Source organism: Salarias fasciatus, chromosome 6, assembly GCF_902148845.1.
Source record: "Salarias fasciatus chromosome 6, fSalaFa1.1, whole genome shotgun sequence".
In the NCBI taxonomy this organism is placed as follows: domain Eukaryota; kingdom Metazoa; phylum Chordata; class Actinopteri; order Blenniiformes; family Blenniidae; genus Salarias; species Salarias fasciatus.
This window is the reverse complement of record NC_043750.1, coordinates 33,871,849-33,885,318: the sequence shown is the minus strand read 5'-3', so window position 1 is coordinate 33,885,318 and position 13,470 is coordinate 33,871,849. Positions and strand designations below refer to the sequence as shown.

At 43.8% G+C, this 13,470-nt stretch overlaps 2 protein-coding genes across 4 annotated transcripts; both read right to left on the bottom strand.

Annotated features, from left to right (window-relative positions):
* Positions 1-371: 371 nt before the first annotated feature.
* LOC115390908 (golgin subfamily A member 7B-like) lies at positions 372-3,662 on the bottom strand. Its single transcript, XM_030094955.1, has 5 exons — positions 3,582-3,662; positions 2,186-2,311; positions 936-1,088; positions 753-854; positions 372-487 (listed from the first exon to the last, which is right to left on the bottom strand). The coding sequence occupies exons 1-5, from the start codon at positions 3,591-3,593 to the stop codon at positions 404-406; spliced, it is 477 nt and encodes a 158-aa protein (XP_029950815.1). The 5' UTR covers positions 3,594-3,662; the 3' UTR covers positions 372-403.
* A 1,832-nt stretch (positions 3,663-5,494) lies between these two features.
* On the bottom strand, positions 5,495-13,333 carry LOC115390875 (protrudin-like). Of its 3 annotated transcripts, XM_030094911.1 has the most exons (14): positions 13,031-13,333; positions 12,053-12,290; positions 11,862-11,932; positions 11,574-11,760; positions 9,520-9,615; positions 9,228-9,340; positions 9,025-9,143; positions 8,634-8,705; positions 8,498-8,518; positions 8,260-8,280; positions 6,618-6,759; positions 6,262-6,308; positions 6,060-6,141; positions 5,495-5,946 (listed from the first exon to the last, which is right to left on the bottom strand). In XM_030094911.1, the coding sequence occupies exons 2-14, from the start codon at positions 12,286-12,288 to the stop codon at positions 5,876-5,878; spliced, it is 1,278 nt and encodes a 425-aa protein (XP_029950771.1). In that variant the 5' UTR covers positions 12,289-12,290; positions 13,031-13,333; the 3' UTR covers positions 5,495-5,875. The 3 variants fall into 3 exon arrangements, with proteins under 3 accessions (XP_029950771.1, XP_029950772.1, XP_029950773.1); XM_030094912.1 differs by lacking the exon at positions 8,260-8,280; XM_030094913.1 differs by lacking the exons at positions 8,260-8,280; positions 8,498-8,518.
* Between the last annotated feature and the right edge of the window lie 137 nt (positions 13,334-13,470).

Genomic DNA, 13,470 nt, shown 5'->3' with positions numbered 1-13,470 from the left:
GTCCACGGTTCTTGGCAAACTGTTCTAACTGTGGTCTGGATGATAAAGTGAGTTAGAACTCTGGACTGTGAGGTGAGTTATGCTGGCTGAGGTATGAAGTTTAATGAGGTCTGTGTTCTCTTCTATCCGAGCGCTTTCTTTTGCTTGTTTTTCTTCTTTTACAGAGGAGAGGAATGGTACAATCACACAAAGCATGTCTAGCTGTATGATTTTCTGAGATATTGCTCTCTAAGATCACTAAACCAGTGTCTGCACAGTTCTTGGAAACAAACTGATAAAGTGCATGTTTCCAAAGTTTCCATGTGCGAGAAACAAGCTGGTAAATCCTTTGTGTGAGCGTTGTGTGGATGTAAGCATCGTGTCGGCGTGCGGGGGAAGCGTCGGGGCACGGGGAAGCATCTGGTCATCGGGCAGTGCTGCCGGACACAGAGCTGCTGCCTGAGCTGGAACCACTGGAGCCTCGGTCTTCATAGATGGAGATTTCTATCTGGAGAGAGACCGTTAGGGAGCAACACGTTTCTGTTCAGACACGTATTAGTAACTGTAAACGTAACTGTTAGATTTCGCTAATGCTAAAGCTAACAACAGTCACATGGATCATGTAAGAGAAAATTCAGTAACTACCACAAACAACCTCAGCAGTGATGACATAATTTTATGACAGTAATTACTTCCTTGCACATTACTTCCCAAAGTAGCAGTAATACAGTAATATCATCATTATTGTGATTATTCGCAGTGTCTAAGGATACAACACGCATCCCTCGTTCGATGGGATCTGTGATTAGGAGACCTCTGGGGGCGTAAATCTTCTCATTCTGCTCCTGAATGTATTTGGCAATCTTCTTCAACACCTGAAGCAGGAGACATGAGCAACAAGTCGGAGTCAGGATTCATCTGGAGCCGTCAAAGTGAATGAAGACGACCTGTCGGACCTTCTCGTAGCGCGTCTCCATGCAGAGGAAGATAAGATATGCAGTGGCGCAGGCCAGACAGCCCTCCAAGTACGACTGTCCCCCGATCTTTTCTGCCTCAGCGTAGTAATTATTCAGCGTCTTCACAGTGTCCTCAAACAGCGTCCTCTCAATCTGCACACGCACACAGCAGAGAATTGATGAGCAGCTACAGAAAACTTTCTTGAAATGCACCGTGCTCTGTGTAACTCACGCAAAAACACAACAAAAAATCATTTTTTTAACAAAAGTTAAGAAGATTCCATTGAATGACAAAAAAGTATAACATTCAGGAAAGTATAAGCATGGAGTTATTATCTATACGCTGTTCTTTATTATTTTAGTGAGATGATAGTATCCAAACATTTAACTTATTTCTAGTCATGTCTGTTTGGCAAAACATGACACCACGCTTCAATTTCTACAGATTCATTATAGTCCATAATTTCTATTTCCTCTTTTGAAACATGCGACTGCAACTAAAAGGCCACAAATTGTTTTGATTCATCTCATAAATGAAATTGAATTTTGTGTTTAATCCAAGCTCCAGCTGAAAATGCTGTAGTGAAAAACAAACCATGGAATTTGGCTATTTTGGGCATTTTATTTTGACAAATACATTTGATTAATGTTCAGATAAGAATCGGGCAAGTAGACACTGAATCACAGTGCTACTGACATTATAGCAATGACAATACATTCATTTTAGAATACTACTACTACTACTACTACTACTACTACTACCACAACTACAACGACAATAATGTTTATCACAAGGTTAAAAGCCCTCCAGTCGAGTCCAGACTGAATCAAGGGACATCAGAGAGGTGAGCAGAAGTGGTTGTCTCTATACCACTACACTGCTCATTATTACCATAAATATAATTTAAGTTTCATTATGAAACCTTTGAGTCGAATTCCTCTTCGGAACTTGAATACTACTGACATGCAGTACATGCAGTAAAACACACAATGATGGATAACTGCAGACAGATCATTGACAAACCAGCTTTGCTCTTGGTTTAGGATTTTTTTTTTCCAGGAAATAAACACTTCTTTAAATTCATATAATACTTCATGAATCATTTGCATGTAGTGATGAAACTGAAGATTTGATTTCTTTCTATGTGAACTTGGAAAGCAGTCAATACATTTACATAAGACGGTCACATTTCTTAAGTTGCATGCCTATTTTGAAGCACAGTGTGTTAAACTGAAGATGCTCTCTTTACCCTGCTCTCCAGCTCAGAGGGGAACTTGGTCTGAAACTTGCAGGTGGTTCCTTCACTGTAGTCTCTCTGGATGAAAACTTTGTTGGCCAGTGATGCGCTGTGCCTCAGCTCCTGCAGGTTATGAAACTGAGGATGACAAAAGCACATGGTGATCAGACTTTATCCAATATGATGGAAGGAAATATTGACATGTACATGTTTCTGCACACATGAAATCACTCGTATATACAGCTATGTTACAAAGCACGACACAAAAATTCAATCTAGAATAGGTTTCAGCTTCAGGTGTAACCATTCACTCACAAATAGGAGGAAGTAATCCAGTTCATACAGTATCTGTTCAGCGTGTCTCCAGAGAGTGTCTGGGTTGGACCTCTCTGATCACCTGTTCACTCAAAATGTGTGTAAACACTGTTTGATGGAGCAGTAACAGATGGTGACAAGCAGACACAGTATGATCGATCACTCTGTGGACCAAAGCCCAGCGCTGGACATACTATCCCTCTGCCACACACACACACACACACACACACACACACACACACACACACACACACACACACACAGCCTGTTCCTCTGTCTCTGTCTGGTCTTGTAGACGATGTAACATTTCACAACACATCAATGGCCTTGCTGTCTCTAGTGCTGAACGCATCACGGTGTATTGTTGGTACTGGACGGGTTGTGGGTGCTCTCCATGGTGCTGAACAGGTCAGTTCACTGAACGGGTCACAGCCGCCTGGTTGCTGTCCGTGGTGCTGAACAGGTCAGACTGCCGAACGGGTCATGCCGGTCTGGCTGTTGCCCACAGTCCTGAAGAGGTCCAGGTGGACTGGGTCTGGACGGGTCACGGTAGCTGTCCATGGTGCTGAACAGGTTATTCGACTGGACGGGTCACGCTGGTCCGGCTGCTGTCCACACTGAACATGTCTCCGGGTGTGTGCGCTCAGCGGTCACAGACAGCTGCTTGTCTCTGGATTAAAAAGCTTCTCCTCGAACAAAAACAGAGCTGCTTTTACCAAAACAGCTTAACATCGCGGGGCTGGGGAGGGGGGAGCTGGGGGGGGGGGGGGGGGGGGGGGGGGGTTCTGCCATATATTTATCTGCATTTGTAGTACCAGTGACTTTTTTTTTAATTTCCCTGCTTTGCTTGGCTTTTTTTTTTTCTGTAAATGCGCCAAGAGGGAGGCAGTTTGAGCGATAACGACCGGGCATGGTAATGTAGGACACGGTCGTCGGTCCGGTGGATGGATCGGTGCGGCTCCGCTAAAGCGTGCGCAGCCTTCAAGCTCCGGAGCACCACGATCCGAACCCCCGAGCCCCCGAGCCCCACCCAAAAAACACGGCTAATCACGGCAGCCCCAAACCCGACAAACGCTCTTAAAGCTAGTCTTACCTCTGTCGCCATGTTGCCATCCGTGGCCGTAGGGACGAGTCCATGCACGAGCTCAAATCGCTTTACTGGGACACGGCGGGGGCGGGGCTAAAGGGGGAGGTGTTATGAGCCGGATGGGGCCGGGTAAGGGGGGGGGGCGGGGTGTTAGCCTATGGAATGGGGCTTATGTCAAAGAACTATAACATTGAAATTACATTTCAGCTCATTGCAGTAGATCTTGCATGTCAGTGAAAAGGTGAAAAGGTCATGGGGTCAATACTGACGGGGCCTCTCTGTGTAGGGTTTGCATGTTCTCCCCATGAGTGTGCGGAATTCCTCCCTCCAGTTAAATGCTGATCTTATTGTTATGAGTGTGGATGTGGTTGTTCTGTGATGGACTGGAGACAGGTGATCTCTGCCTTCCTCCACTCTGGAGAAGAAGGCAGGCCTGCAGCAAAGCCCCTGCTGTATTGTTTTGGGTTTTTTTTTTTTTTTTACTCAGCATGATCAAGGCCTAATTTGACCCCCTTAATCACCCTGAAAAGAAGTAAAAAAAAAATGCTGAAATTGAAAAATTAACCCTTTCATTAGCTCTCTAGCGCCACCTACATCCCCCCAAAATTTACTAAAACGGCCCTCACGATTCATAGAGACATAAAACCAACACAAGATTGAACATAAGACTTCTAAATACTACCTTGTCAAAGGGCATATGTTGGCATATGTATGGCTGACATCTGCTTAAAGAAGTATCTGAAGCCTTGAGATAAAAACATCAGAATTTGTCAGCGTAAGACGATTTGCTTTGAAGGACTAAACTGTAATAATAGTATTCAGATTAGTTGTTTACAATCTAAATTTGAAAAGTATTAAATACCTTAAGACTTAAAAACTTTTCAACTGCTTACAAGGTTTTTTATTAACTATGTCAAAAGTTAAATCCATTCAAGAGTTTATTTGAAATGTTAAAGGGACAAGATACACAATAAAAACTCAGACAATAACTTTTTGAGTTTTAAATTAAATATATTAGATATACAACAATGTACAGAAAGAGTTTCTATATGATTACAATAAAAGCAAAGCAAACAGTTACAATCATCTGTGTCTGAATTTACGATTAAAACAACATCCTCAACAATTCTTCAAGTCAAGTCCTGCTTGGAAGAGTGTGAGGTTCTGATACATCAGCTGGTTTAATCCAGTCATGTTGACTTTGATCCAGTTACAGAAAAAACAACATGGACTCCTGGGACTTCTGGCTACGGTAATACTCCAAAACAGCTTATTTGACAGGTCTACACAAAAAAAACCAAAAAAAACCAAAACAAAAACAAAACACGACAAACAATGAAGCAGCAATTTGTTACAAGAGCAAAGCGGGTCTGCAAAACGCATCGTTTCAAAAATCCTCAGTTCTCACCTTTGTCAAAAGCGTCATGTGACTCACGGGAAGACGCCCATCCTCAGTGAGGAGTCTGCTTCCTGTGTGGTTTGAGCCGTTTTAACTGGTGGGCGCATCAATAAAAACTCTTCAGGTATCACCGAAAATAAAAATAGCTTACACAAACTGCTCGTGTGAGCGGAGACTCGCCTGCTCCTGGGGGTGGTGGTCTTTGTCGTCACATGACACGTCTGACGCCGGCGGCGGAAAGTGCACAAACCATCCTGTGCAAATGTTTTAACAGTTTTAGCTCTCCAAGGGGAAAAGCATGATTTACTTTGTCCGTACATCCATTATTTTGTTCACTTGAACACAGTTAAAATTCATGGGCACTTCCAGCCATTTTCCCCGCACCGTTACTTAAATGAATCTAAAAACTGTGCCTTAGTTTTGTTCATGAAGTCCTCTCAGCATTACAGTACAGACAATCTGCTACACAGTGCCGAAGACATCACCATTCAAGTGAATCCGTCTTTGTGGTTGGGCAAAAGAAAAAGAAAAAAAAACCAAGAAGAATCATTAAAAACCATCAACATCCATGAAGCCTTTTTGTGTCTCCCTACACCACAGACTCCGTCCGAGCCTCCGACACTGAGAGGGAAGGAAGTCGGTCCTGTGATCATAGAGTCATTGTGCTCTGTACAAAATCTCATTGATTAATAAGGTCCAGTCCTTTTGAACAAGTGAAACCAAAAACACCAAACACATTACAGAAAGAATCCCATCAACATTAGAAGAGGCTGGGCAGGAAAGGCAGAGGGGCTCTGGAATTGCACATGGGAGGTGTTTGGATAGATCTAAGAGCCTGGCATGTTGGTTGGGGTTCGGTGATAACGACGAACCGTCTCCTGCTGGTTGTGTACGCGCCGCCTCATTGTAACTTGATGAGAGCAGAATTGCAGGCAGCGCAAACAAAGACGGTCTCTCTCTGCGCCTCTGGAGCTGAGGAGCAAACAATCAATCACATCAGCTGAGACGAAACTACGAGATGAGATGCGACACCGTGGAGCCGTTTTGATTTTATCATCGTTCACTATTTAAGTTCTGAGTCTCACCTGTTGCTCCCATGCAAGATCTGGGCACCTTGAAGGAACAGCATCGAGAGCAGAAGCTGTTGCCACAGTTACTGCAGTTCCTCTGCAAAACAAAGAGACAAAAGGCTTGAGCTGAGCCCAGAGAGAGAAAACAAGATCACAATAATAAATGTTGTTTATGACGAGATGATGCCTAAATATAACCAGGACTCGATGGTCTCACCCTTTTCTTCAAAACAGAGAAGACAGCAGTGCAGCTTGAGCAATTTCCTTTGGAGACAGAAGAAAACAACAATGAGTATTAATGTGACACTTCCTTCATCACTGAGGTACATCAACCCTTTATCAGTCAAGATAAATCTGGAAAGATCTGCTTTTCTGTTTCTTCAAAAATAGTAAATACAAACCAACAAGGGTCCGAAAGCTCATGGTTTGACCATCAGGGCTCTGGATATCAACACACACACCCCAAGTCACACTGTCTAATGTCCAACATCAGCTCAATACTGCTAGTTCCAGGGGTTTGGATGTTAAACAGTGAGAGGGTTGAACTCGGTAGATGAAGCGGAACACACGGACCTGTGCTGGTGGTGGGGTAGCGTTTACGCAGCTTCTCCGTCAGTTTGGACACTTTGCTGCGTATCGGTTCGTTGCGGCTCAAAAGGCCGTTTTCGGAGATGGTGTCAAACTCGGGCGGGACGAGAGGCCCTTCATCGTCCTCCTGGGGAAGAGAGGGGCAGACAGAGGGGGACGCAGTTACAGGCTGTACGAGGACAGTGAATACAGCTTGTCTTTTGGGGGCGTGAAGACTCAAACTGGAAGGAGTTCAGCCAGTTTGGGGGGAGAGAAAAAAAAAAAAAAATCACGCTTGCTGACTAGAGGTTCCGGCCAGTGATGAGAGTGGAAATGGAAATGCATGTATTTGCAAGCATTAGGCTGTGCTTCTCCGTCTGCCAAGAGCAAAGAGAGCATCTCCCAGTAAGAGTGACGACGATTTCACAAACAACTCCCTGACTGAAGTGAAATGCATCCATTAAAAAAAAGACCTGTTCAAGTATGTTGAAAGAATTTTGAAGAAAAAAAAACCTTCGACAAAAATATCTGAAGGGTTTTTTTTGTCTGCAGCTTTTTCTTTCCTCTATTTTCTCACCTCATATGAATGCATCACACTTTTGTACATTTTTAGAAGCTCCCTGTTAGAACAACGGAATCATCTGAGAGGTAAGTTTACTCCCACACTCAGCAGCAATTGTTGTTAGTGGAAGAGAAGCAGACTGGTAAATACAACCACACCACCCATTTGCAAAAACAGTGATTTGCAGTGACTGGATACTTAAAAAGCAGTGATATGAGGCAACAGAAGTCCATCCACTTTGTTTTTATTAGGTAGACTAGAACTATTTGCGCATTTTCAAAAATCTGCTCTCTACCGTAGGATGGATATTCAGCATTGGTCGGTTCATCACAGCTGTGCTGGTTGTTCATGACCAAGTCAGAGCATAAATGCATCCATGCACATAAATAAACGCCTGAGTTAAAACAAACAACATGCAAACTAGCTCAGACATGACACTGCTCAGGACACTACGGGGTTTCACCAACGCAGGATGTTACATGGATGACGACAGTCATGCAGCTGTACGGTTATGAGGAGTAACAGGAACTATCAATCGGTGTTTCTTACTACTGCTCCCCATCACTGCTACAATACTCGTAGAATAAGCCATAACATTATGACCACCTGCCTGATGTTATGCTCATCTGCATACACAATAAACTGAGATGCACTTTGTGTTGGGACGCCTTTCTAGTATCATCATTAAAATCTGCAGGTATTTCAGTTACAGAGGCTTCTCTCTTGGATTTACCACACGGACCAGTCTTTGCTCCCCAACAACTCCACTGAGCATGTTGGCAGTACACTGCTTCTCCTTCCTGGTGCAACTGTTGAGAGATACTCGCCCACTTTAAAGAGGAAAAGATTTTATTTCAAATCAAAACTCATTCAAAAAGTCAGACTTGCCCATTTTTATTAATAACTATGAGTAAAACATATTTACTTGGGGCTTAATATATCCCACCTTTAAACAGGTGCCCATCTGAAAGAGTTTTTTTCTTTCATTTCACTGGTCAGTAGTCATAATATTATGGCTGATCTGTATCGTACATGTGAATGGGATGACTAATGGAAGGGACGAGAGACACTGGGAAATCCACTTACCACTAAGACCAAGGGGGTTTCCTTGTAAGGAAACAGAACAACGTTACCCTAAGGCAGGGATATTCAGTGGAGCAGAGTGTGTGTTTTTCCCAAAACCATGCGAGAAGTACAGCACAAGGCACCTCACACCAGGAACGACACATGAGCCTGCTGTTCATGTGTTCACGCTGTTATACTGAGAGAGCTGACAGGGCGACAGGACTCTAGCCTCTTCTGAACAGAGGGAATTAACGCTTACCTGGAGGGAAACTGAATGTTCCTGAGTTCAGAGAACAGCAGAGACAAAAAAAAAAAAAAAAAAACAGACACACGCCATCAAACTAAAAATCAGGGAAATCTAATAACTGGAGGAGCAAAGGAATGAATGAAGTCACCTCAATGGCATCCTTGAATTCATCATCAGGCTCCGCCTCCTCAGCTTCCTCCACACTGCCAGGGGAAAGGTCCTGCCATCAAGCAACACACATGAAAATATCAGCACTGAACTCAAACGAGCAGTCCAAGGTGGCTCGCCGTTCCCTGATGGTTTATGGGACGTTTCAGCTCCAGCGACTTCCCCCCCCCAACCTCTGGCAGAGAGTAAAACTACAACACACACAGCTGACCAAAGAACAAATCCACAGAAGGATTTACATTGTGGTAAAAGCACTAAGAACCTGGGATAAGAAGCTTATAGTTGCGGTCGCTTTTAATGTAAATCACAACAACTGAGTCCTCGTTTCAGACAGCAGGCGCCCATTTCTCCACCGCGATGCCTCCTCTCACCTCCAGGCTTGTTGGCGTAGGGGTCCGGTCCAACACACCGCCGAGTTCCTGCTCCTCACACACGCCCTCCGAGGCCTGGACGGGGCCTATGTGGAACAGCTTTCTGATGTCCAGTAAAACTGCAGCAGGAGACGAGGGACACGAGAGGCCGTTAACACCTGGATGAGTTCATTTTTAACCTTCTGAGGACGGAGAAGACCGACCTCTGCAGAAGTCTCGGTTCCACAGGAAGATGGCGCTGTTGAGTCCGGCCAGCACCCAACCCACAGGAGCAAAATAGAGCAGGCACACCACCATTATAATGCCACCATAGAACCTGGAAGGAGTATATTCGAAATACAGGACTCAAGTCACTGACTATCCAAATATTAAAGGGCTGTAATGTATCTGTCACCACAATAAAACAGCACTTAAAAAAATACATTCAAATGTAGTGTGCAATCACATCAAACATGCAGTTTATAGATGTGAATATACTCTGTGGTACAATCGGACCTTGATGACTTGGTGTGGTTGTCCCAGTACAGGACTTTATATACAGCTTCTGCTGACTGACAGGCAGAGGACAGCATGTCATCCAAGTGCTTCAGCCTGGTGGAGACAGAGCAGAACGCACAAAGTCAAGATTATTTGTCCATGGACATAATATGCAACACATGGAAAACAAATCCAGTAACCAGACCTTAGTGGATCAGGAAGCAGCTACATTTAGGGTTCAGAATCAGATGAGATTACAGGCATCAGGAGGACTGTTATATGGACTTGAGGGTGATTAATTATTTACTCTGTAGAAACAGATCTAAAAATGGAAATGGACTAGACTTATTGATGGTTAAAAATATCAGCCATCAGTGCTTTATAATCATCTTTTCAACTTTCAGTGTCTGATATTAATTTCAGAATCTCAGATATGTTGTTCTGAAAGGATCTTGCAACATTCAGTTAGTGTGGACAAATGTCTGTCTCAGATACAGCATTGAGACTAGAGTTAGAAAAATCAGCAAAAAAATAAAAACAGACATGTGGTGAAATGTGAGGCTTTAGGCTGATGAAGGATGAAAAACTATTCTAAACAGAGTCAGAACAAAGCTTGACGACAGGAAACATTTAGGTGTGAAAAACATGCAAAAAATTAACAAATCAAGAAGCGGAAATGCTTTTTCACACCACCGTATGCTAATATGTACCCTTCACTGACAATGTGTCGTCAGCACTGATTGGCAGTAATGTGCTAAATAACGTGCTACTGGAATCTGATTACTTTTTTCAAGTAACGAGTGAAGTAAGGGATTATAACTGCATATACAGTAATTCAATTATTGTAACTTTCCTGTACCCTTGCATGGATCGTATGAAGAAAAGTGTGACAGAAATTGTTAAAAAGTTTACATGGACTCTTTAAATTTTACATGACCTAATATGCAGAAAGAATAGAATCAGGCTGAAAGGTTTATTGATTTAAAGTGTATTCAGGTTCTGCATCATATTGATGAAAAGGAAGTAAAGTAATAAAGTAACTAGCTACTTTTGAAAATAATCAGTCAAGTAGCTGGTTTCCTTCTTGGAGATGTAATTAGCAACCAGTAACTAATTACTATTTCCAAGTAACTTGACCAACACTGGTTAGCAGTAAGTATAAAACAGAGCAGCACAGAAAGTTTTCTCTTTCTTTCACCCGAGACAAAAGCTGGCAACGTCTTATTAACTACGAGCTGAAAGTGAAACTGTATTTACTAAAAACATCATTAAAACTGATCAGAAAGGCTTTATGTGGACAAAGTTTTACAGCAGGTGTGTCAAACACATCTTAGCTGAGGAGCCGAATGAAGCCCAGTTTCATCTTGAGCAGGCCGGGCCAGTAAAATAGTGCCATGATAATCTTTAAGTTCAAATTTTAAAGATTTTCTTTGTTGTGGCACAAAGTATAAGTGATTTAAAAATTCTAGATTTTCACAAAACCAAACAGTTACTGCAAAAAATGACTACAAGCTAATTTTAATAAATTTTTTTTTAAAGAAATTTCTTTTTACAATTTGCTTGGCGATTTGCGGGACTGGAGCTTCTTGCGGGCCGGTTTTGGCCCACGGGCCATATGTCTGACATCTCTGCTCTACGCAAAGAATATCAGCTTGAAATTTAGCCTCCTACTAATAATGCTCATTCCATGATGTGTTGACTATACATCAAACAAGTTCAAAAAAATGATGGAGAGCATTGATGTGTGTATTCAACATCCTGACGACGCCTGCCTGTCACATGGCAAATGGAGAGAGTCACATTCATTCCCAGGGTAATTTCTGCAGTCAAATCGCCTCAGACACACTGAAAGTCCCCCAAGCCTCAAGTGAAAGAAGCCGTGAGCCGAGAGTGCAAACCACTAAACCACCATCTGATTAGAACAGGCAGACTGCCTGGTTTGGGACCGTCGGTGAGATACAATAAGAGCACTACCAGAATACTTTACAGCTTTAAAGACTTTTTGATGAACCGTCAATAAATCATGAAAATAGCAGCCAGTTAATCATTAATGAGGACATTCACTGACTTACAGGTCTTTGACTTCCAACATGGCCTCCTGTTTGGTGAGGTGCACCGTCTGCAGATCCCGGCGGTGCACGGCGTGATGGTGCCTCCTCTGGAGCTCAGACTCGGAGGCTCTGCCCCCACACCTGTCCTGCAGGTAACCCAGGGCAGCAGGCACTGCTAATGCCACCAGCGTCACGGTGAACCACCCCACTGACACCAGAGAGGACAATCAGCTCATCAATTATTCAGGCGTGTTTCAAACCACACACAATAAACTGAGATCAATAGTAATTCTTTATTCCTCCTCCTACCTTCATTGATGGTGCAGAAGAAGACATTGAGGAATATGCAGACAAGCAGAGAGCAGAGAGGCATCCTCCATCTGAAACGTGAAAAAAAAAAACAATGTGCACAGTGTTGGAAATGAGTGCAGCTGTGTCACATAAAGCTCACACAGGCTGAAAACACACACACACACACACACACACGCGCGCATACACACCCGAGCAGGAGGCGCGCCAGCTCCACCGCATCAGAAACTGGTTCTAGAAACAATGCCATTCTTTTATAGGACACGACCATGTTAAGGAGGTCAAAGTTCGGCGTGCAGCGAGGGCTCCCCAACTCGGAGACGTCGGGAGACCCGGCGGTGTCTTTAGACGACGAGTGCACCAGCTCGGCTCGCTCCCCAGGAGCCTGAGACGGGTCGGGGAACGCTCCGGCGCCATGTGTCGCCATTCCTGGACAGGAGGAGGCAGTGAGGTCAGGACAGGAGCACACTTCATACACCATCCACCACAACACCCCACAGGAAAGCATGAGTGACAGATTTTTGGGGACTATTACTACATTTTTTAAAGGGAGGACTTTCAGTTATACTTAAACAGTTTATATGACATATAATCTATTGCATTATTGAAAAAAATCTGGTGCCAGTGATTGTTTTCTTTTAACAATTAACATATTTAATTTTGTTTACTAAAGATATCTGATAAAATAGTTATGTTATATGTTCTTTAAGTGTGACAAAAATGCTTTAAAGTGCTTATTTTACACAGATCTTAACAACAGCACTTTCACTGTAACCGAGTAGGATTACAGTACTTTATTTAACTGTTACAGTGCTGGTATGTATTGTGTTACAAGTAAAAGTCATTACTGCTGAAATTGTACTCAGTTCCTTTAAATTTAAATCCCTGTCTGTGCTAAACAGCTGGATCTTGTTTTAATTTTACACTTCGTCCTACTCTTTTTGGAAGCGGCTAAGAACTGAAGTTTGGTTTGAGCCAGACCTGTCCCTAAACCAGGATCTCTGTGATTAGAAGGTAATTATTTGATGTTGACGAGAGAACGGCTCCTCCTGAAATCTGTGGCCTGTCTGACAGGAAAGTTGACTCCTGTCTGCCGACAGAACGAGTCCCGGACAGAAGAACCGGACCTGCTAAGACAAGCTGTGCGCTGAGAGAGAGAGAGGGTTTACCCCGAGCTGAGAGACCGACCCCCGGCCGGAGGGCGAAGCCGCGGAGGGAGGCAGGAGAGAGGCGAGAGGGGGCAGAGAGAGAGGCGCTCAGGCGGAACAACCGGAGAGCCGCGCCGACGCCATCATCCCGGAGGAAGGAAGAGCCTCCAAATCCGCCCAGCCGGGTCTACATGTCAGCGGCCAGCCGTCCTGCGGGAGCAGCGGCCCGTCGAAACGCGTCTGCGGGAAAACCCGCAGAGAAATCCCGCAGCTGTTGTTTGCGAAGCCGTCCTCGTCAGCTCCGGCGCTTCCGCTTCCTGCTTTAATCCAGGTCCAACAGCAGAGCGCAGAACGCAGGAGAAGCTGTCGATACCAGAGTGTGACGATCAAAAACAGCATGTATATATATTTTATGAGAGAACAAAGAAAAGTTAAGAGAAAAATAAAATAAACTTTAACTA